Genomic DNA, 23,392 nt, shown 5'->3' on the forward strand with positions numbered 1-23,392 from the left:
AATTTGATCGTCTGAAGCCTTCTTCTCTCAGCTCGTCAAAGTCATTCTCCGTCCAGCTTTGTTCCGTTGCTGGTGAGGAACTGCGTTCCTTTGGAGGAGGAGAGGTACTCTGCTTTTTAGAGTTTCCAGTTTTTCTGCTCTGTTTCTTCCCCATCTTTGTGGTTTTATCTACTTTTGGTCTTTGATGATGGTGATGTATAGATGGGTTTTTGGTGTGGATGTCCTTTCTGTTAGTTTTCCTTCTAACAGACAGGACCCTCAGCTGCAGGTCTGTTGGAGTACCTGGCCGGCCGTGTGAGGTGTCAGTCTGCCCCTGCTGGGGGGTGCCTCCCAGTTAGGCTGCTCGGGGGTCAGGGGTCAGGGACCCACTTGAGGAGGCAGTCAGCCCGTTCTCAGATCTCCAGTTGCGTGCTGGGAGAACCACTGCTCTCCTCAAAGCTGTCAGACAGGGACATTTAAGTCTGCAGAGGTTACTGCTGTCTTTTTGTCTGTGCCCTGCCCACAGAGGTGGAGCCTACAGAGGCAGGCAGGCCTCCTTGAGCTGTGGTGGGCTCCACCCAGTTCAAGCTTCCCGGCTGCTTTGTTTACCTAAGCGAGCCTGGGCAATGGCGGGCGCCCCTCCCCCAGCCTCGCTGCCGACTTGCTGTTTGATCTCAGACTGCTGTGCTAGCAATCAGCGAGACTCCGTGGGCGTAGGACCCTCTGAGCCAGGTGCGGGCTATACTCTCCTGGGGCACCGTTTCCTAAGCCCGTCGGAAAAGCACAGTATTCGGGTGGGAGTGGCCCGATTTTCCAGGTGCCGTCTGTCACCCCTGGAAAGGGAACTCCCTGACCCCTTGCGCTTCCCGAGTGAGGCAATGCCTTGCCCCTGCTTCGGCTGGCGCACGGTGAACTCACCCACTGACCTGCACCCACTGTCTGGCACTCCCTAGTGAGATGAACACGGTACCTCAGATGGAAATGCAGAAATCACCCGTCTTCTGCGTCGCTCGCACTGGGAGCTGTAGACCGGAGCTGTTCCTATTCGGCCATCTTGGCTCCTCCCCCCAGTCTGTGTCTTTTAATTGGGGCATTTAGCCCATTTACATTTAAAGTTAATATAGTTATGTGTGAATTTCATCCTGTCATTATGATGCTAGCTGGTTATTTTGCCCGTTAGTTGATGCAGTTTCTTCATAGTGTTGATGATCCTTATAATTTGGCATGTTTTTGCAGTGGCTGGTACCGGTTTTTCCTTTCCATATTCAGTGCTTCCTTCAGGAGCTCCTGTACGGCAGGCCTGGTGGTGACAGAATCTCTCAGCATTTGCTTGTCTGTAAAAGATTTTATTTCTCTTTCACTCATGAAGCTTAGTTTGGCTGGATATGAAATTCTGGGTTGAAAATTCTTTTCTTTAAGAATGTTGAATATTGGCCCCACTTTCCTCTGGTTTGTAGGGTTTCTGCAGAGACATCCACTGTTAGTCTGATGGGCTTCTCTTTGTGGGTAACCTGACCTTTCTCTCTGGCTGCCCTTAACATATTTTCCTTCATTTCAATCTTCGTGATTCTGACGATTATGTGTCTTGGGGTTGCTCTTCTCAAGGAGTATCTTTGTGGTGTTCTCTGTATTTCCTGAATTTGAATGTTGGCCTGTCTTGCTAGGTTGGGGAAGTTCTCCTGGATAATATCCTGAAGAGTGTTTTCCAACTTGGTTCCATTCTCCCCGTCACTTTCAGGTACACCAATCAAACATAGGTTTGGTCTTTTCACATAGTCCCATATTTCTTGGAGGCTTTGTTCGTTCTTTTTCATTCTTTTTTCTCTAATCTTGTCTTCATGCTGTATTTCATTAAGTTGATCTTCAATCTCTGATATCCTTTCTTCCACTTGATCGATTTGGCTATTGATACTTGTGTATGCTTCACAAAGTTCTCGTGCTGTGTTTTTCAGCTCCATCAGGTCATTTATGTTCTTCTCTAACCTGGTTATTGTAGTTAGCAATTCCTCAAACCTTTTTTCAAGGTTCTTAGCTTCCTTATATTGGGTTAGAACATGCTCCTTTAGCTTGGAGGAGTTTGTTATTACCCACCTTCTGAAGCCTACTTCTGTCAATTCATCAAACTCATTCTCTGTCCAGGTTTGTTACCTTGCTGGCTAGGAGCTGTGATCCTCTGGAAGAGAAGGGGCGTTCTGGTTTTTGGAATTTTCAGCCTTTTTGCACTGGTTTTTCTTTGTCTTCCTGGATTTATCTACCTTTGGTGTTTGATGTTGGTGACCTTCGGATAGGGTTTCTGTGTGGATGTCATTTTTGTTGATGTTGATGCTATTCCTTTCTGTTTGTTAGTTTTTCTTCTAACAGTCAGGCCCTTCTGTTGGAGGTCTGCTGGGGTTTGCTGGAGGTCTGCTTCAGACCCTGTTTGCCTGGGTATCACCAGTGGAGGCTGCAGAACAGCAAAGATTGCTGCCTATTCCTTCCTCTGGAAGCTTCGTCCCAGAGGGGCACCCACCAGATGCCAGCCAGAGCTCTCCTGTATGAGGTGTCTGTCATCCCCTACTGGGAGATGTCTCCCAGTCAGGAGGCAAGGGGGTCAGGGATCCACTTAAGGAGACAGTCTGTTTCTTAGCAGAGCTCGAGCACTGTGCTGGGAGATCTCCCATTCCCTTCAGAGCCGGCAGGGAGGAACATTTAAGTCTGCTGAATCTGTGCCCACAGCTGCCCCTTCCCCTAGGTGCTCTGTCCCAGGGAGATGGGAGTTGGATCTAGAAGCCCCTGACTGGGCCTGCTGTCTTTCTTTCAGAGATGCCCTGCCCACAGAGGAGGAATCTAGAGAGGCAGTCTGGCTACAATGGCTTGGCAGCACTGTGGTGGGCTCTGCCCAGTCCAAAGTTCCTGTCAGCTTTTTTTTACACTGTGAGGGGAAAACTGCCTACTCAAGCCTCTGTAATGGTGGATGCCCCTCCCCTGACCAAGCTTGAGTGTCCCAGATCGACATCAGACTGCTGTGCTGGCAGCGAGAATTTCAAGCCAGTGGATCTTAACTTGCTGGGCTCCGTGGGGGTGGGATTTGCTGAGCTAGACTGCTTCTCTCCCTGACTTTGGCCCCCTTTCCAGGGGAGTGAACAGTTCTGTCTCGCTGACGTTCCAGGCTCCACTGGGGTACGAAAAAAACTCCTGCAGCTAGCTCAGTGTCTGCCCAAACAGCGGCCCAGTTTTGTGCTTGAAACCCAGGGCCCTGGTGGTGTAGGCACCTGAGGGAATCTCCTGGTCTGCAGGTTGCAAAGACCATGGGAAAAGCACAGTATCTGGGCTGGAATGCACTGTTCCTCAAGGCAGTCTCTCCCAGCTTCCCTTGGGTAGGGGAGGGAGTTCCCCAACCCCTTGTACTTCCCAGGTGAGGCGACGCCCCACCCTCCTTCTGCTTGCCCTCCATGGATGCACCCACTGTCTAGCCAGTCCCAGTGAGATGAGCTGGGTACCTCAGTTGGAAATGCAGAAATCACCCACCTTTTGTGTTGATCTCACTGGGAGCTGCAGTCCAGAGCTGTTCCTATTTGGCCATCTTGCCAGCCCTGTGATCCTAATTTAATCTTAATTCTTAGCCAAAGATTCCTAGTTATTCCTACTGTTTTTCAAATTATTTCATTCAACTTCTGGAATGGACAAAAGCTAATCTAAATTTTCTTTTTTTTCTTTTTCTTTTTGGAGACAAAGTCTCTGTTGCCCAGGCTGGAGTGCAGTCGTGCGATCTTGGCTCACTGCAACCTCTGCCTCCCAGGTTCAAGCAATTCTCCTGCCTCAGTCTCCCGAGTAGCTGGGACTACAGGTGCATGCTAGCACACCCAGCTAATTTTTTGTATTTTAGTAGAGATGGGGGTTTCATCATGTTGCCCAGGCTGGTCTTGAACTCCTGAGCTCAAGCAATCCGCCCGCCTTGGCCTCCCAAAGTGCTAGGATTACAGGCGTGAGCCACTGTGCTCAATTTTCATTAATACAATGATTAATATGGAAATAAAATTCCCCATACATTCTGAATATCTCCTATGAATAAAGTGTTCATAAAAAAACTAAGCAGTATGGTAGCTAAATAAACTTGGTCTAAAGACTGTTCACAGAACAAATTTGTGCTTCTTCTCCAACATAAAGCCACTGAGCTGTTTTACATCTGGCAGCTGAGGCACAGCCAGATTTGCAGTAAAAGCAGGATTTTGTTGTATTAGGTATTTCCTTGTAAATAATCCCTTACCCAACACACATGATCCTGGCAGGGCTTCTTCATCTCTGAAAACCAGAGGACAAAGAAACCACCCGCTGAGAAAGAGGAACCCAGCAGCAAAGCTTCCCTTGCAGTGTGCGAACCTGAGTGAAAAGGAGTGTTTCTGAGTTTCGGCTGTCCAGACTGAGCACAAACCGGATGGACTGGAAAAGTTCTTGGATACTGGATCTGAATTGTTCCTCTTCCATTCCACAAGTGGCTCGTGAGTACAGGATCCGTGACTGTACAATGAACTTGAAAAGGTACTCCAAGGCCTGAAAAGTGTGGGAGAAAAAGTGATGGAGAGGTGTTGAAGATGCTCAGGAACTCACATAGCAGGAAACAAGGGGCAAAGTAACAGCAGTTTCTATACCAAAATCAGGTGATGGGCAATTCTAACTATGGAGATAGATAGGCACTTTATTTTTTAAAATTTTTTCTCAAATATCCAAATTGTCACTAAGCAGCAGCTACCTTCTTATTGAAAGAATCATCAAATAATTTCACAATTGTTTTCTGAGGTTCTGGGATTAAGGAGCCATAGACTGTTATAGAAATAGTTGAATTCAAGAACACTCAGAGTTTAAAAAATAAGTTTCTCTGTATTTTTTTTTCATGTCTGGAAATAAAAGGGTCATGAGGCAAGGATGTAAGAAAGACTCAAGTTTACTGCAAGAAGGAAGTGTCCTAAAGGACTCTGGAGTCCTCAGACTTAGGAGTCTCTTACATCTTTAAGATATAGCTGGGGCCTGACACAGTTCCTCCTTTATCACCAGGGGTCACAGAAATCTGAAGAAAACCTGTCCCAGGCTGCACAGCAGCTGATAGGCCTGATACATCCAGTATCCACCCTCTTCCCACCAAGATATCTGCCATAAGCAGTTCGTAAATAGTACAAGATGAAGCTTCTGCAAAAAAGTTTGGGAGCAGAATCTGATTCTGAGGAGTTCCTGACGCTTGGCCCATGCTTACAGAGTAATTTTCTTTTAAGAGAACAAATTCAAGACCCAATACTATGTTTTCTAATAAAAAAAATGGAACAGACTTCCCAGACACTGAAAAGGCAGAAATAATGGAAAGAAACTTATGCAAGGCTGAAACAAACAGAAGTCAGGTACTTGAAATATAAAACAGGAAACAATTCCCAAACTACCTTTCATGATCTATACAGCTGTTAGATGGTTTGGAAAAGCAGAACTTAATATTTTGTGGCCCATACAAAATTCAGTTGGCACTGGGGAATGCCAGTTTAGAAAAATGTGTCTTCCAGGGCTTGTACCAGATGACTCTGTAGAAGAAATTAGTGTGCGGCCTCATCTCCATAAATGCTACACCCTCTGTTCTAGTAGCTTTTTAATGCCTAGTCTATAAAGAACTTGAAAAATCTGTTAGTTTCTAAACCCAGACACTTGCAGGCTGGACTCTGCCACTGCTCTAGTATGTCTATATTGAGGTGACTCTTCAGGCCCATGAAGCAGAAAGTATACACTTCTGAGCTAGCTTCATTTATTAGGTTATGCCAGTTTGAAGTCACTGAAGTAAGAGGTATTTTCTATCGGAACAAAGAAAATAAACGTTTGCATTTTTCAAACTAAATGGCTAGGTAGCAGGTCTGACCTTCCCCTTTAGGTACTTTGGTTTTGTATGATTAAGATGATGGCTTGCTGGGCTCAGCAGAGGACAAAAGAGGGACAGGGTCAGAACTGATACCCTGGAATCCTTATAGGTAGGGACTAGAATCCCTATAGGTAAAGGATAGAACAGATCTTCTTGGAGCAGCCTTAAAAAGCCAGGATTTACTCGGGAGGCTGAGGCAGGAGAATGGCGTGAACCCGGGAGGTGGAGCTTGTAGTGAGCTGAGATCACGCCACTGCACTCCAGCCTGGTCAACTGAGCGAGACTCCGTCTCCAAAAAAAACCCCAAAAAACAAAAAAACGAAAAAACAAAAAACAAAAAACAAAAGCCAGGATGGTCTCCTCAGTTAGGTCATACAGAAAATGAAAAGAATTAAGACCTGGAAAGATTCACCAAAAATGTATTATGCATAGAAGTAGAAAATGAACTTGTTGAGCATCTTACTGTCATATGCCCAAGCCCCAGAAGATGCAGGAAGGATCGGCAATTACATGGAGCACTGGAAGTAAAGACAGGAAAATAAACGAGATTTTCTTTGAAAAGTGGAATTTTAGGTCACCTGAGAGGTAGGCAAATCTAATTATGTGCTCCATACTACTCCTCTAATTTTAAAAAGTTTTTTTGTTTGGTTTTTAAGTTTGAAACAGTTACCACAAGAGATGTAATGAGTGGCATGAAACATTCACCAGTTTCAGGGAGGCAGAACCAGACAGCAAACTGACTTGTACCTTTTGGGCATGAGAGCTTGTTTCCTCTATTAGGTTACATAATATAAGACAACTAGCAGAGGAGCACAAGGCTGATGTCAGAGAAGTCTCCATGCAAACCCGGATGAGGACATGGAACATAAACCCACTTCCAGTCATCTCTCAGTACCTGACTTCCCTCTTCCCCACTCCTCTTGAATTTTTGGATCAGCACCATCTTGGTCAGGACCAGGTGATGCTGGCCACCTCTGACAGATTCAACCGGGGAAGGAGAGCGGGGCAGAGGAGTGGAACAGAAGGTGAGAGGTGGAGCCTGTGGAATTTGTTCAAGGTTTAAAGGTGCTCCTAATACTGTGTAGAGACAATGGAGCACTTAACTGTGGCTGAAGCAGCTGCCCTGTCCATTTTTGCTTAAGTTAATAAACCTGTAAGAAAAAGAGATCCTAAAAGTTATTACCATGTTTGTATCATCAAGAAGATCTACCGTGCCCTCTCTTTCCTCCTTGTGGCTACCTGCTAAGGAACTGATACAGGTCAGCAGTGAAAAGTGTGCTGTTGTTTTGGAATGCCTTGTGAAGAGCCACCCTAAAACCCACAATGACACCCCCTACATGCCTCTCACATTGTGAACAAACAATATAACCAAGTAAGAAATAATGAACTTTTTATTTTCAACTTCTTCAATAGAACTTTTTTTAAGGTCATGCTTCTGAAGGTAAAAGGAAGAGATAAGGTTATGAGTGGAAAGATATATTGAATCAAAAGTATTAAGGAAGAAGTTTCCTGGTTCATAGCTTTTGATACTGGAATGAGAAGTATCAGGCCAGGAGCATGCATCCTATGAAGAAGAAGGAAAACAGGATTAGATGGAAACTTACTAATCTGGTGAAGGAGATTTATAAGCTGAAATCTGATGAAGAGGAGGAAATGACCTGATAAAACCTTAGTGTTGGATGTATTACAGAACAAGTGTGAAATGGTGAGAACAAATATGAAAACACCTCAGAAAAATGCTCCCCCAAAGGGAATTCTTCCTTCTCCCTACCCAAACCTTATCTTTCCCAGAATTCTGTACCTCCATAAACGGCCTTGCCATCAACTCAGCTGATTTAGCAAGACCCCTTGGAAACAGCCACAGTTCTCCCTTATTATCATCTTCTACATCCAATCTGGCATTTGAAAGCCCTTGCTTTAGTCACATCAGTTGTCTTTTGGTTCCTTAAAAACCCAAGTTCTTGGGGACGGGTGCAATGGCTCATTCCTGTAATTCCAGCACTTTGGAAGGTGGAGGTGGGTGGATCACCTGAGGTCAGGAGTCTGAGACCAGCCTGACCAACATGGTGAAACCCCGTCTCTACTAAAAACACAAAAAATTAGCCAGGTGTGGTGGCATATGCCTATAATCCCAGCTACTTGGGAGGCTGAGACAGGAGAATCACTTGAACACGGGAGGCGGAGGCTGCAGTGAGCCAAGATTGTGCCTCTGCACTCCAGCCTGCGCAACAAGAGTGAGACTCCATCTAAAAAAAAAAAAAAAAAAAAAAACCAAAAACAAAAACTCAAGCTCTTGGCTGGGTGCGATGGCTCACACCTGTAATCCCAGCACTTTGGCAAGCCAAGGCAGCTGGATCGCCTGAGGTCAGGAGTTTGAGACCAGCCTGGCCAACATGGTGAAACCCCATCTCCACAAAAAATACAAAAATTAGCTGGGCATGGTGGCATGTGCCTGTAATCCCAGCTACTCAGGAGACTGAGGCAGGAGAATCACTTGAACTCAGGAGGCAGAGGTTGCACTGAGCAGATATCAGGCCACTGCACTCCAGCCTGGGCAACAGAGTAAGTGAGACTGTGTCTCAAAAAACAAAACAAGGAGGAGGTTCCAAGATGGCTGAATAGGAACAGCTCCAGTCTACAGCTCCCAGTGTGAGCAATGCAGAAGACGGGTGATTTCTGCATTTCCAACTGAGCCTCCGCTGGTGATACCCAGGCAAACAGGGTCTGGAGTGGACCTCCAGCAAACTCCACAGACCTGCAGCTGAGGGTCCTGACTGTTAGAAGGAAAACTAACAAACAGAAAGGACATCCATACCAAAAACCCATCTGTACGTCACCACCATCAAAGACCAAAGGTAGATAAAACCACAAAGATGGGGAGAAACCAAAGCAGAAAAGCTGAAAATTCTAAAAATCAGAGGGCCTCTTCTCCTCCAAAGAAACGCAGTTCCTCGCCAGCAATGGAACAAAGCTGGACGGAGAATGACTTTGACGAGTTGAGTGAAGAAGGCTTCAGACGATCGGTAATAACAAACTTCTCCGAGCTAAAGGAGGATGTTCGAACCCATTGCAAAGAAGCTAAAAACCTTGAAAAAAGATTAGACGAATGGCTAACTAGAATACACAGCATAGAGAAGACCTTAAATGACCTGATGGAGCTGAAAACCATGGCATGAGAACAATGTGACGCATGCACAAGCTTCAGTAGCCGATGCGATCAAGTGGAAGAAAGGGTATCAGTGATTGAAGATCAAATGAATGAAACGAAGTGAGAAGTTTAGAGAAAAAAGAGTAAGAAGAAACAAACAAAGCCTCCAAGAAATACGGGACTATGTGAAAAGACCAAACTTACATTTGATTGGTGTACCTGAAAGTGACGGGGAGAATGGAACCAAGTTGGAAAACACTCTTCAGGATATTATCCAGGAGAACTTCCCCAACCTAGCAAGGCAGGCCAACATTCAAATTCAGGAAACACAGAGAACACCACAAAGATACTCCTCAAGAAGAGCAACTCCAAGACACATAATTGTCAGATTCACCAAAGTTGAAATGAAGGAAAAAATGTTAAGGGCAGCAAGAGAGAAAGATTGGGTTACCCACAAAGGGAAGCCCACCAGACTAACAGTGGATCTCTCAGCAGAAACTCTACAAGCCAGAAGACAGTGGAGGCCAATATTCAACATTCTTAAAGAAAAGAATTTTCAACCCATAATTTCATATCCAGCCAAACTAAGCTTCATAAGTGAAAGAGAAATAAAATCCTTTACAGACAAGCAAATGCTGAGAGATTTTGTCACCACCAGCCTGCCTTACAAGAGATCCTGAAGGAAGCACTAAACATGGAAAGGAACAACTGGTACCAGCCACCACAAAAACATGCCAAACTGTAAAGACCATCGATGCTAGGAAGAAACTGCATCAACTAACGAGCAAAATAATCAGCTAACATCATAATGACAGGATCAAATTCGCCCATAACTATATTAACCTTAAATGTAAATGGGCTAAATGCTCCAATTAAAAGACACAAACTGGCAAACTGGATAAAGAGTCAAGACCCATCAGTGTGCTGTATTCAGGAGAACCATCTCACATGCAGAGACACACATAGGCTCAAAATAAAGGGATGAAGGAAGATCTACCAAGCAAACAGAAAACAAAAAAAAGCAGGGGTTGCAATCCTAGTCTCTGATAAAACAGACTTTAAACCAACAAAGATCAAAAGAGATAAAGAAGGCCATTACATAATGGCAAAGGGATCAATTTAATGAGAAGAGCTAACTATCCTAAATATATACGCACCCAATACAGGAGCACCCAGATTCATAAAGCAAGTCCTTAGAGACCTACAAAGAGACTTAGACTCCCACACAATAATAATGGGAGACTTTAACACCCCACTGTCAACATTAGACACATCAACGAGACAGAAAGTTAACAAGGATATCCAGGAACTGAACTCAGCTCTGCACCAAGTGGACCTAATAGACATTTACAGAACTCTCCACCCCAAATCAAAAGAGTATACATTCTTCGCAGCACCACATTGCACTTATTCCAAAATTGACCACATAGTTGGAAGTAAAGCTCTCCTCAGCAAATGTAAAAGAACAGAAATTTTAACAAACTGTATCTCAGACCACAGTGCAATCAAACTAGAACTCAGGACTAAGAAACTCACTCAAAACTGCTCAACTACATGGAAACTGAACAACCTGCTCCTGAATGACTACTGGGTACATAACGAAATGAAGGCAGAAATAAAGATGTTCTTTGAAACCGATGAGAACAAAGACACAACAGAACAGAACAGAACCTCTGAGACACATTTAAAGCAGTGTGCAGAGGGAAATTTATAGCACTAAATGCCCTCAAGAGAAAACAGGAAAGATCTAAAATTGACACCCTAACATCACAATTAAAAGAACTAGACAAGCAAGAGCAAACACATTCAAAAGCTAGCAGAAGGCAAGAAATAAATAAGATCAGAGCAGAACTGAAGGAAATAGAGACACAAAAAACCCTCAAAAAATCAATGAATCCAGGAGGTGGTTTTTTGAAAAGATCAACAAAATTGATGGACCACTAGCAAGACTAATAAAGAAGAAAAGAGAGAAGAACCAAATGGATGCAATAAAAAATGACAAAGGTGATATCACCATCGATCCCACAGAACTACAGACTACCATCAGAGAATACCAGAAGCACCTCTACGCAAATAAACTAGAAAATCTAGAAGAAATGGATAAATTCCTGAACACACACCCTCCCGAGACTAAACCAGGAAGAAGTTGAATCCCTCAATAGACCAATAATAGGCTCTGTAAATGAGGTAGTATTTAATAGCCTACCAACCAAAAAAAGTCCAGGAGTAGACGTATTCACAGCTGAATTCTACCAGAGGTACAAAGAAGAGCTGGTACCATTCCTTCTGAAACTATTCCAATCAATAGAAAAAGAAGGACTCCTCCCTAACTCATTTTATGAGGCCAGCATCATCCTGATACCAAAGCCTGGCAGAGACACAACAAAAAAAAGAGAATTTTAGACCAATATCCCTGATGAACATCGATGCAAAAATCCTCAGTAAAATACTCGCAAACTGAATCCAGTAGCACATCAAAAACTTATCCACCAAGATCAAGTGGGCTTCATCCCTTTGATGCAAGGCTGGTTCAACGTATGCAAACCAATAAACATAATCCATCATATAAACAGAACCAAAGACAAAAACCACATGATTACCTCAATAGATGCAGAAAAGGCCTTTGACAAAATTCAACAGCCTTTCATGCTAAAAACTCTCAATAAACTAGGTACTGATGGGACGTATCTCAAAATAATAAGAGCTACTTATGACAAACCCACAGCAAATACCATATTGAATGGGCAAAACCTGGAAGCATTCCCTTTGAAAACTGGCACAAGACAGGGATGCCCTCTCTCACCACTCCTATTCAACATAGTGTTGGAAGTTCTGGCCAGGGCAGTCAGGCAAGAGAAAGAAATAAAAGGTATTCAATTAGGAAAAGAGGAAGTCAAATTGTCCCTGTTTGCAGATGACATGATTGTATATTTAGAAAACCCCATTGTCTCAGCCCAAAATCTCCTTAAGCTGATAAGCAACTTTAGCAAAGTCTCAGGATACAAAATCAACGTGCAAAAATCACAAGCATTCCTATACACCAATAACAGACAAACAGAGAGCCAAATCGTGAGTGAACTCCCATTCACAATTGCTTCAAAGAGAATAAAATACCTGGGAATCCAACTTACAAGGGATGTGAAGGACCTCTTCAAGGAGAACTACAAACCACGGCTCAATGAAATAAAAGAGGACACAAATAAATGGAAGAACATTCCATGCTCATGGATAGGAAGAATCAATATCATGAAAATGGCCATACTGCCCAAGGTAATTTACAGATTCAATGCCATCCCCATCAAGCTACCAATGACTTTCTTCACAGAATTGGAAAAAACTACTTTAAAGTTCATATGGAACCAAGAAAGAGCCTGCATTGCCAAGACAATTCTAAGCCGAAAGAACAAAGCTGGAGGCATCACCCTACTTGACTTCAAACTATACTACAAGACTACAGTAACCAAAACAGCATGGTACTAGTACCAAAACAGAGATATAGACCAATGGAACAGAATAGAGCCCTCAGAAATAATACCACACATCTACAACCATCTGATCTTTGACAAGCCTGACAAAAACAAGCAATGGGAAAAGGATTCCCTATTTAGTAAATGGTGCTGGGAAAACTGGATAGCCATATGTAGAAAGCTGAAACTGGATCCCTTCCTTACACCTTATACAAAAATTAATTCAAGATGGATTAAAGACTTAAACATTAGACCTAAAACCATAAAAACCCTAGAAGAAAACCTAGGCAATACCATTCAGGACATAGGCATGGGCAAGGACTTCATGACTAAAACACCAAAAGCAATGGCAACAAAAGCCAAAATTGACAAATGGCATCTAATTAAACTAAAGAGCTTCTGCACAGCAAAAGAAGCTATCATCAGAGTGAACAGGCAACCTATAGAATAGGAGAAAATTTTTGCCATCTATCCATCTGACTAAGGGCTAATATCCAAAATCTACAAAGAACTTAAACAAATTTACGAGAAAAAAAAAACCATCAAAAAGCGGGCGAAGGATATGAACAGACACTTCTCAAAAGAAGACATTTATGCAGCCAACCAACATATGAAAAAAAGCTCATCATCACTGGTCATTAGAGAAATGCAAATCAAAACCACAATGAGATACCATCTCACACCAGTTAGAATGGCGATCATTAAAAAGTCAGGAAACAACAGATGCTGGAGAGGATGTGGAGAAACAGGAACACTTTTACACTGTTGGTGGAAGTGTAAATTAGTTCAACCATTGTGGAAGACGTGTCGATTCCTCAAGGATCTAGAACTAGAAATACCATTTGCCCAAGCCATCCCATTACTGGGAGCATACCCAAAGGATTATAAATCATGCTGCTATAAAGACACACGCACACGTATGTTTACTGAGGCACTATTCACAACAGCAAAGACTTGGAACCAACCCAAATGTCCATCAATGATAGACTGGATTAAGAAAATGTGGCACATATACACCATGGAATACTATGCAGCCATAAAAAAGGATGAGTTCATGTCCTTTGTAGAGATGTGGATGAAGCTAGAATCCATCATTCTGAGCAAACTATCGCAAGGACAGAAAACCAAACACCACATGTTCTCATTCATAGGTGAGAACTGAACAATGAGAACACTTGGACACAGGGTGGGGAACATCACACACTGGGGCCTGTTGTGGGGTGGGGGGAGGGGGGAGGGATAGCATTAGGAGACATACCTAACATAAATGACGAGTTAATGGGAGCAGCACACCAACATGGCATATATATACATATGTAACAAACCTGCACGTTGTGCACATGTACCCTAGAACTTTAAGTATAATAATAATAATAAAACAAAAACAAAACCCAAGCCCTTTCCCATCTAGGCTTTTAAATATTCTGTTTCCTCAATCTGGAGTGCTCATTCCCTAACTGTTAACACCGACTTCAGCTCAGAGATCACCCCCTCAGAGAAGCTTTCCCAACCCTTGATCTGAAGTAAATCATCCTTTCCAGTCAGTCTGTTCCATGATCTTGTTTATTTCCTTCATAGTACTCATTGAGTTTTTTTGTTTGTTTGTTTGTTTTCTCTTGAGATGGAGTTTGCTCTGTCACCCAGGCTGGAGTGCAGCGGCACAATCTTGGTTCACTGCAATCTCCGCCTCCCAGGTTCAAGCAATTCTTGAGCCTCAGCCTCCTGAGTAGCTGGGATTACAGGTGCATGCCACCATGCCTGGTTAATTTCTGTATTTTCAGTAGAGATGGGGTTTCATCATGTTGGCCAGGCTGGTCTTGAACTCCTGACCTCAGGTGATCTGCCCGCCTTGGCCTCCCCAAGTGCTAGGATTATAGGCATGAGCGGCCACGGGCAGCCAAGTTTTTTTTTTTTTGTTGTTGTTGTTTTTTTTTTTTAAACTGACTTTGTAAGCCAATGTTGGTGGCAACATTGATTAGAATAAATACATGTATTTATCCGTTTTACATATATTGTATGTGTTTCCCCACTTGAATGAAAGTACTATGAAGCCCCAGCCATTTTTATTTGGGCCCCTGCTGAATCTCCAGCGGTTAGAACAGTGTCTGAAGCATGGTAGGTATCAAGCAACATTGAATGAATGATTAAATGAATGATTTTTAGGAGAAAACAACTTCTGCACTGCCTTCTCCAGTATCCTTAAGGAATTATTTTTCAGTCTCATATAGAATCTTTTGCATTTAACTCAACTTTTATCCACTCAAATATTGTGTTAGGCACCTGACAGGTGCTAGGGTTCTGAGAAGAAGAGAACCCAGGCCCTTTCCTCACATGCCTCAGCACCCTGCCCTACACTTGTGTTCGTGCCTCCCCTTAGGACACTGCGGATATGTTCTTCAAGAAGATGAGCTGGTCTTATTCATCATTGCATCTTAGCCCCTAGGACAGTTGCTCAGTAGACATTTGTATGAAAGAGGACAGAAATGAGCCTTGTAGCCTCAGATTTTTATAGAATGTGCAAAGAAGAGGAAGGCTAAATGTAAATCTATGATTTGATTTTGCCCCTTCAGTCTGATAATGCTTGAGAAAACATTCTGTTACCTGTTAAACATGTGGAAAAGGACAAAAACACAGGTCCAGTACTTGTTGCAGGTGATGTGATATTAAAAGAGGACAGAAATAAAGCAAAACTACTTTGCTTTTTTTTTTTTTTTTTTACAGCAGAACAGTAGCCATGAAAAGAAGTTACCAGACAGTGGAGTTAACTCAAAATGAGAACAGTCCCCTGTCAATTGGAGCTACCCAGCAATACAAAGCGCTGCCTTGCCAGGGAACCTGTCCAAGCAGGGATGCTGACAATGGTCATGACCACGGAAGACCACAGGTTCTTCCTAAGGCCACAATTTTAAGATTATCTTCTTCTGAACAAATCCACATACAGTGCATCCACTCAGCTCTTTTTACTTAAAACAGTTCAAAAAAATCAATGCTTAGTAACTACCAAAAAAGAGAATACTATTAGAGAATCCTAATTCAATCAACGTTGCCACCAACATTGGCTTAGAAGGAGTTACTATACTTTAGCCAGTGGTAGAAAGGACTGATACTATGGGTAACAAATCAGGCAGGGGAAGACGGCCAGGAGCCACGTGCACATCATCTCTCCCTCCTTCTTTAAAATTATCAGGAATAAAGGCTTTCTGGGACAAAATCAAGGTAAGGAAAAAGAAATTATGTGGATCAAGATAGTCATTCCTGAAAGCAGGCCAGGTAATGCGATGCCTACATTCTTCCTGCACATTGTATCACTGAGATTACTCACAAATAATTGCATGAGTGGGTCTCTTATGTATGGAGAGGTTAGTACATTACCCGCATAGCTTCTTGAATGTGGTCCTGTCGAATCAGTTCTGCTGAGCAGTCCATATACCACTTCAAACAGCGGATGAGCTCCCTGGGAAAGAGAACAGTTCCAGAAACCCCACTTTAATTCAAAAGTAATGCAGGTTGAAACGTTTGTAGCCCTGAATTAGGCAAATAGGAAATAATATTCTGCTGATGAGCTAGAAAGGAGTGATAGATCCATTACAGCTTTGGACTATTCAGGTCACCTGAGAACAAACACTCTTTGTCCATAGGAGTTGCCACATTTTAATCAGCAACTAAAATAACTTTTTCCCACTCTCTCTGACATACATTTCTTTTTGATTACAAGAAAGTTTCCCCCCAAGTCTGGGCAACATGGCGAAACCTTATCTCTACAAAAAAATAGAAAAATTAGCCAGGCATGGTGGTGCGTGCCTGTAGTCCCAGCTACTCAGGAGGCTGAATCAAGTGGATCAATTGAGCCCAGGAGGTAAAGGCTGCAGTGAGCCATGATTGCGCCACTGCACTCCAGCCTGGGCAACAGAACAATATCTCATCCGAAAAAAAAAAAAAAAGTTTTCCTAAACACCTGGACTGGATGTGTATTTTTGTTTTGTCTCAGATTGCTAGGTTTTCAGAACATCTGACACCAGCTAGTAAATAGTAGACTCTGAATAAAAGTATGCAGTCCCAGGAGTCCCTGTTCACAACCCCTGCTCTATCTCATCTATCTTATTTCCTTAGGACTAACTCATCTGAATGGAATGAGATTACTGGGTCAGAAGGTCTGCATATTTATATGGCAACAGAGCACAGAGGTCAGGAGTATGTGCCATGGTCACATCTGGGGCCTATCAATATCTAGTTTTGTATCCTTGAATGAGTTATTTAATCCCCTGTGTCACGTTCTTTTCAATGAAAACATGGGGGAAATAGTACATCTCAAAGTTATCATAAATACTAATAGAAAGACGCATATAAAGTACATAGAACAGTCCGCTCTCCAAAGTGACATAAAAGTGTCAGAGTTCCAGTGACTCCACAGCCTTGCCACCACTGGGTTTTATTTATATTTTCAATAATTATGCTAATTCTGTATAAGAAAATGGTGATTTCTGGCTGGGCACAGTGGCTCACGCCTGTAATCCCAGCACTCTAGGAGGCTGAGGCGGGCGGATCACGAGGTCAGGAGTTTGAGACCAGTCTGGCCAACATAGTGAAACCCCATCTCTACTAAAAATACAAAAAATTAGCTGGGTTTGGTGGTGTGCACCTGTAATCCCAGCTACTTGGGAAGCTGAGGCAGAAGAATCATGTGAACCCGGGAGGCGGAGGTTGCAGTGAGCCAAGATCAGGCCATTGCACTCCATCCCAGGCGACAGTGCAAGACTCCGTCTCAAAAAAAAAAAAAGAAAAAGAAAAAAAAAGAAAGAAAATGGTGATTTCTTATTGCTTTAATGGTCTTATTTATTTTTTTCTTTGAGACAGACACTTGCTCTATCACTCAGACTGGAGTGCAGTGGTGCGACCTTGGCTCATTGTAACCTCCACCTCCAGGGTCCAAGCAATTCTTGTGTCTCAGCCTCCCAAGCAGCTGGGATTACAGGAAGGGGAGGATGCACCACCATGCCTGGCTGATTTTTTTGTATTTTTAGTAGAGACGGGATTTCACCATGTTGGCCAGGCTGGTCTCGAACTCCTGGCCTCAAGTTATCCACCCGCCTCAGCCTCCCAAAGTGCTGGGATTACAGGCATGAGCCACCATGCCTGGCTTGCTTTAATGGTCTAAGATAACCTGTGTTTCTCATATTTGTTTACTAGTTATATAATCTCTTTTATGGACTGTCTTTTTATATTCTTCGACATTTTTTTGTGGGTGCTATTTTAGCTATTCGAATGTTTCTCATGGAAAAACCAAGACATCTTTAGCAGCTTTATCATCATTTCCTAGAAGTAGAAGTATAGCAACTATGTAACAAACTACAGTTTGAAATATCAGCTGAAAGCCCACAGCTAACATCAAACATAATGGTAAAAGACTGAAAGCATTTCCTCTAAGATCAGAAATAAGATAAGATCCTCGCTTTTGACAATTTTATTCAACATAGCACTGGAAATCCTAGCCAGTGAAATTAGGCAAGAAAAAGAAATCAAAGACATTCAAATTGAAAAGGAAGAATAAAATGCTCTGTTTTCAAATGATATAATCTTGTATGTAGAAAACCCTAAAGAATCCCCCAAAAAACCTGTTAGAACTAATAAATAAAGTCAGTAAAGTTATAGGACACAAAATCAACACAAAAAATCAAATACATTTCTATACACTAAAAATGAACACTCTGAAAATGAAATTAAGACAATTCCATTTACAATAGCATCAAAAACAATAAAATACTTAGGATACATTTAACCAAGGAGACAAAAGAATTTTATGCATGTTGCTTAAAGAAATAAAAGATAGCCTCTCCCTCCCCCTCCCCCTCCCCCTCCCTCTCCCTTCTTCGGTCTCCCTCTCCCTCTCCCTTCTTCGGTCTCCCTCTCCTTCTTTTCTCGGTCTCCCGCTGTTGTCGAAACTGGACTGTACTGCCGTGATCTCGGCTCGCTGCAACCTCCCTGCCTCGGGCTCCTGTGACTCTCCTGCCTCGGCCTGCCGAGTGCCTGGGATTGCAGGCGCGCGCCGCCACGCCTGAATGGTTTTTGTATTTTTGGTGGAGACGGGGTTTCGCCGTGTTGACCGGGCTGGTCTCCAGCTCCTGGCCTCGAGTGATCTGCCTGCCTCGGCCTCCCGAGGTGCTGGGATTGCAGACGGAGTCTCGCTAACTCAATGCTCAATGGTGCTCACGCTGGAGTGCAGTGGTGTGATCTCGGCTCGCTGCAACCTCCACCTACCAGCCTCCTGCCTTGGCCTCTTAAAGTACTAAGATTACAGCCTCTGCCCCGCCGCCACCCCGTCTAGGAAGTGAGGAGCATCTCTGCCTGGCCGCCCATTGTCTGGGATGTGAGGAGCCCCTCTGCCCAGCCGCCCTATCTGGGAAGTGAGGAGCGCCTCTGCCCGGCCACCCATCGTCTGGGATGTGAGGAGCGCCTCTGCCCGGCTGCCCCGTCTGGGAGGTGAGGAGCGCCTCTGCCTGGCCGCCACCCCGTCTGGGAGGAAGTGAGGAGCGCCTCTGCCCGGCTGCCCCATCTGGGAAGTGAGGAGCGCCTCTGCCTCGCCGCCACCCCGTCTGTGAAGTGAGGAGCGCCTCTGCCCAGCCGCCACCCCATATGGGAAGTGAGGAGCGCCTCTGCCCAGCCACCCCTTCTGGGAGGTGAGGAGCGCCTCTGCCCAGCCGCCCCGTCTGGGAGGTGAGGAGCACCTCTGCCCGGCCGCCCAGTCCGGGAGGTGAGGAGCGCCTCTGCCTGGCCGCCACCCCGTCTGGGAGGAAGTGAGGAGCACCTCTGCCAAGCTGCCCCATCTGGGAAGTGAGGAGCGCCTCTGCCCGGCCGCCCACTCTGGGAAGTGAGGAGCGCCTCTGCCCGGCCGCCCACTCTGGGAAGTGAGGAGCGCCTCTGCCTGGCCGCCCACTCTGGGAGGTGAGGAGCGCCTCTGCCTGGCCACTCCGTCTGGGAAGGGAGGAGCGCCTCTGCCCGGCCGCCCCATCTGGGAGGTGAGGAGCGCCTCTGCCTGGCCGCCACCCCGTCTGGGAGGAAGTGAGGAGCGCCTCTGCCCGGCTGCCCCATCTGGGAAGTGAGGAGTGCCTCTGCCCGGCTGCCACCCCGTATGGGAAGTGAGGAGCGCCTCTGCCCGGCCGCCCCGTCTGGGAGGTGAGGAGTGCCTCTGCCTGGCCACCCCGTCTGGGAAGTGAGGAGCGCCTCTGCCCCGCCACCCCGTCTGGGAAGTGAGGAGCGCCTCTGCCTGGCCGCCACCCCGTCTGGGAGGAAGTGAGGAGCGCCTCTGCCCGGCCGCCACCCCGTAGGGGAAGTGAGGAGCGCCTCTGCCCGGCCGCCCCGTCTGGGAGGTGAGGAGTGCCTCTGACCGGCTGCCACCCCGTCTGGGAGGAAGTGAGGAGCACCTATGCCCGGCTGCCCCGTCTGGGAGATGAGGAGCACCTCTGCCCGGCTGCCCCGTCTGGGAGGTGAGGAGTGCCTCTGCCTGGCCGCCACCCCGTCTGGGAGGAAGTGAGGAGCGCCTCTGCCCGGCCGCCCCATCTGGGAAGTGAGGAGCGCCTCTGCCCGGCCGCCACCCCATATGGGAAGCGAGGAGCACCTCTGCCTGGCCACTCCGTCTGGGAGGTGAGGAGCGCCTCTGCCCGGCTGCCCCGTCTGGGAGGTGAGGAGTGCCTCTGCCCGGCCGTCACCCCGTCTGGGAGGAAGTGAGGAGCACCTCTGCCCGGCTGCCCCGTCTGGGAGATGAGGAGCACCTCTGCCCGGCCGCCCCCTCTGGGAAGTGAGGAGCGCCTCTGCCCGGCCGCCACCCCGTCTGGGAGGAAGTGAGGAGCGCCTCTGCCTGGCTGCCCCATCTGGGAAGGGAGGAGCGCCTCTGCCCAGCCGCCACACCGTCTGGGAAGTGAGGAGCGCCTCTGCCTGGCCACCCCGCCTAGGAGGTGAGGAGCGCCTCTGCCCGGCCGCCCAGTCTGGGAAGTGAGGAGCGCCTCTGCCCGGCCGCCCAGTCTGGGAAGTGAGGGGCGCCTCTGCCCGGCCGCCCTGTCTGGGAGGTGAGGAGCGCCTCTGCCTGGCCGCCACCCCGTCTGGGAGGAAGTGAGGAGCACCTCTGCCCGGCCGCCCCGTCTGGGAAGTGAGGAGCGCCTCTGCCTGGCCGCCCGGTCTGGGAAGTGAGGAGCGCCTCTGCCCGGCCACCCCCTCTGGGAAGTGAGGAGCGCCTCTGCCCGGCCGCCCCGTCTGGGAAGTGAGGAGCGCCTCTGCCCGGCTGCCACCCGGTCTGGGAGGAAGTGAGGAGCGCCTCTGCCCGGGCGGCCCCGTCTGGGAAGCGAGGAGTGCCTCTGCCCGGGCGGCCCCATCTGGGAAGCGAGGAGTGCCTCTGCCCGGGCGGCCCCGTCTGGGAGGTGAGGAGCGCCTCTGCCCGGGCGGCCCCGTCTGGGAGGTGAGGAGCGCCTCTGCCCGGCCGCCCAGTCTGGGAGGTGAGGAGCGCCTCTGCCCGGGCAGCCCCGTCTGGGAAGCGAGGAGCGCCTCTGCCCGGCCGCCCAGTCTGGGAGGTGAGGAGCGCCTCTGCCCGGCCGCCCTGTCTGGGAGGTGTACCCAACAGCTCCGAAGAGGCAGCGACCATCCGGAGTGGGCCATGAGGACGATGGCGGTTTTGTTGAAGAGAAGGGGAGGAAGTGTGGGGAAAGGAAGGAGAGATCAGATTGTTGCTGTGTCTGTGTAGAAAGAAGTGGGCATAGGAGACTCCATTTTGTTCTGACTAGGAGAAATTCTTCTGCCTTGGGATGCTGTTGATCTATGGCCTTTCCCCCAGCCCCGTGCTCTCTGAAACATATGCTGTGTCAACTCAGGGTTAAATGGATTAAGGGCAGTGCAAGATGTGCTTTGTTAAACAGGTGCTTGAACGCAGCATGCTCTTTAAGAGTCATCACCACTCCCTAATCTCAAGTACCCAGGGGCACAAACACTGCAGAAGGCCGCAGGGACCTCTGCCTAGGAAAACCAGAGACCTTTGTTCATGTGTTTATCTCCCGACCTTCTCTCCACTATTATCCTATGACCCTGCCATATCCCCCTCTCCAAGAAACACCCAAGAATGATCAATAAATACTTCATAAATTTAAAAAAAAAAAAAAAAGATAACATAAATATATATGTTATACATATTCAAGTTTTAAATTATATGTAAAACTTTAAAAATTTTAATGTATGTTTTATATATATTTAAAGTTTTTAATTATATATAAAAGTGTTTTTCTTCCTAAAAAAAAAAAAAAGATAACATAAGTATATATGTTATACATATTCAAGTTTTAAATTATATGTAAAACTTTAAAAATTTTATTGTATGTTTTATATATATTTAAAGTTTTTAATTATATATAAAAGCATTTTTCTTCCTGGAAAAAAAAAAAAAGAAAAAAAAAGAAATAAAAGATAGCAATAAATGGTAATACATCTTATATTCATGAATTAGAAGGTTTAATATTGTTATTAAAGATGTAAATGCTACCCAAAGTGATCTACAGATTCAATGCAATCCCTAACACAATTCCAATGGCATTTTTTGCAGGAAAAAAAAAATCCATCCTAATATGGAATCACAAGTGACCTGGAATAGCCAAAAGCATCTTGAAAAAGAGGAACAAAATTGCAGTCTCATACTTCCTGATCTCAAAACTTACCACAAAGCTACAGCAATCAAAACAATGTTGAATTAGCATAAAGACATATTTATAAAACAATGGAAAAAAATAGGCCAGAAATAAAGCCTCACATATATGGTCAAGGGGCCAAGGCATCACCCTTTTGACAAGAATGCCAAGACCATTCAGTGGGGGAAAAGACAGCTTCAATAAATGGAACTGGGAAATTGGATATCCACATGCAAAAAGAATGAAGTCAGACACTTATCTTATACAATATACAAAAATTAACTCAAAATGGATCAAAGACCTAAATATAAGGGCTAGAATTATAAAACACTTAAAAGAAAAGATAGGTTAAACTTCATGATATTAGGCAATGATTTCTTGAAAATGACACCAAAAGCACAGGCAACAACAAAAAATAAGGTGGACTACATCAAAATTTTAAAAACTTCCATGTCTCAAAGGACACAATCAACAGAGTGAAAAGGCAACCAAGTGCCTGGGAAAAATATTTATAAATCATATAACTGATAAGGGGTTAATATCCAGAATATATAAAGAACTCCTATAACTCAACAATAAAACAAATAACCTCTTTTAAAAAAATGGGTGAAGGACTTGAATAGACATTTCTCCAAGGAAGATAATTAGGGAAACACAAATAAAAAACATAAAGAAATATCACTTTACATCCATTAGGGTGGCCACTATAAAAAAAAACCAGAAAATAGCCTGGCCCTCAATGGCTCTGGAGAAAAGGTGAGTCAACTATTAAGGAGCAACTTGCTCTTACCAATGGCCTCTGGAACCCTGGCAGAAGGAGAGCCCTCAACCACCACAGATACTTGAGTTGGCAGGGAGAGCTGCTTAGAGAAGTGGTAGGGGTAGCAAACCAGATGATGTGGAGCCCAGGAGGTTTGGTGTGGGAGTGTCTGTAGTGGTGCACAGCCAGGGACGGCCATCCCCCTAGGCTCGACTTGCTCCCCTGGGAGACTTCAGTCCTAGGGGAACTGTTGGTCCTGAACTCTGCAGGGCAGTCTTGCCCATCAGATGGGGCTGGTCTATCTGAGCACCCCTTGGTTGGCTGGCCTCTCCTAGGGCCCAAGTCTGGCCATACCTGCTTGCAGGGCAGCCTCAGGTGATCTGGGGGCCCTACATCATAGCTTCTACACAGACCATGCTTGATGGGGGAGAGCTCCACTGGGGCGACCCTATGCCACGCACCAGCCCGCATGCCTGCTCCCCATACTGCAGCTTCCCCAGGACCCAC

The 23,392-nt window shown here is 45.7% G+C and overlaps 1 protein-coding gene across 11 annotated transcripts in view; it reads right to left on the reverse strand.

The window, feature by feature from the left end:
- Positions 1-23,392, reverse strand: part of DOCK3 (dedicator of cytokinesis 3) — a 735,525-nt gene that overhangs the window by 127,304 nt on the left and 584,829 nt on the right. For all 11 annotated transcript variants that reach the window (XR_008523281.1, XR_008523280.2, XM_024244830.2 and 8 more), the window contains 2 exons: positions 15,839-15,920; positions 4,339-4,509 (listed from right to left, as the gene is read on the reverse strand). Coding sequence is in view for 9 of the 11 variants with exons in the window: in XM_024244830.2 (XP_024100598.1) it covers positions 4,339-4,509; positions 15,839-15,920 (253 nt within the window). In the remaining 2 variants the exon portion in view is untranslated. The remainder of the gene's footprint in view (positions 1-4,338; positions 4,510-15,838; positions 15,921-23,392) is intronic.

Source organism: Pongo abelii, chromosome 2 (assembly GCF_028885655.2).
Source record: "Pongo abelii isolate AG06213 chromosome 2, NHGRI_mPonAbe1-v2.0_pri, whole genome shotgun sequence".
Classification (NCBI taxonomy): Eukaryota; Metazoa; Chordata; class Mammalia; order Primates; family Hominidae; genus Pongo; species Pongo abelii.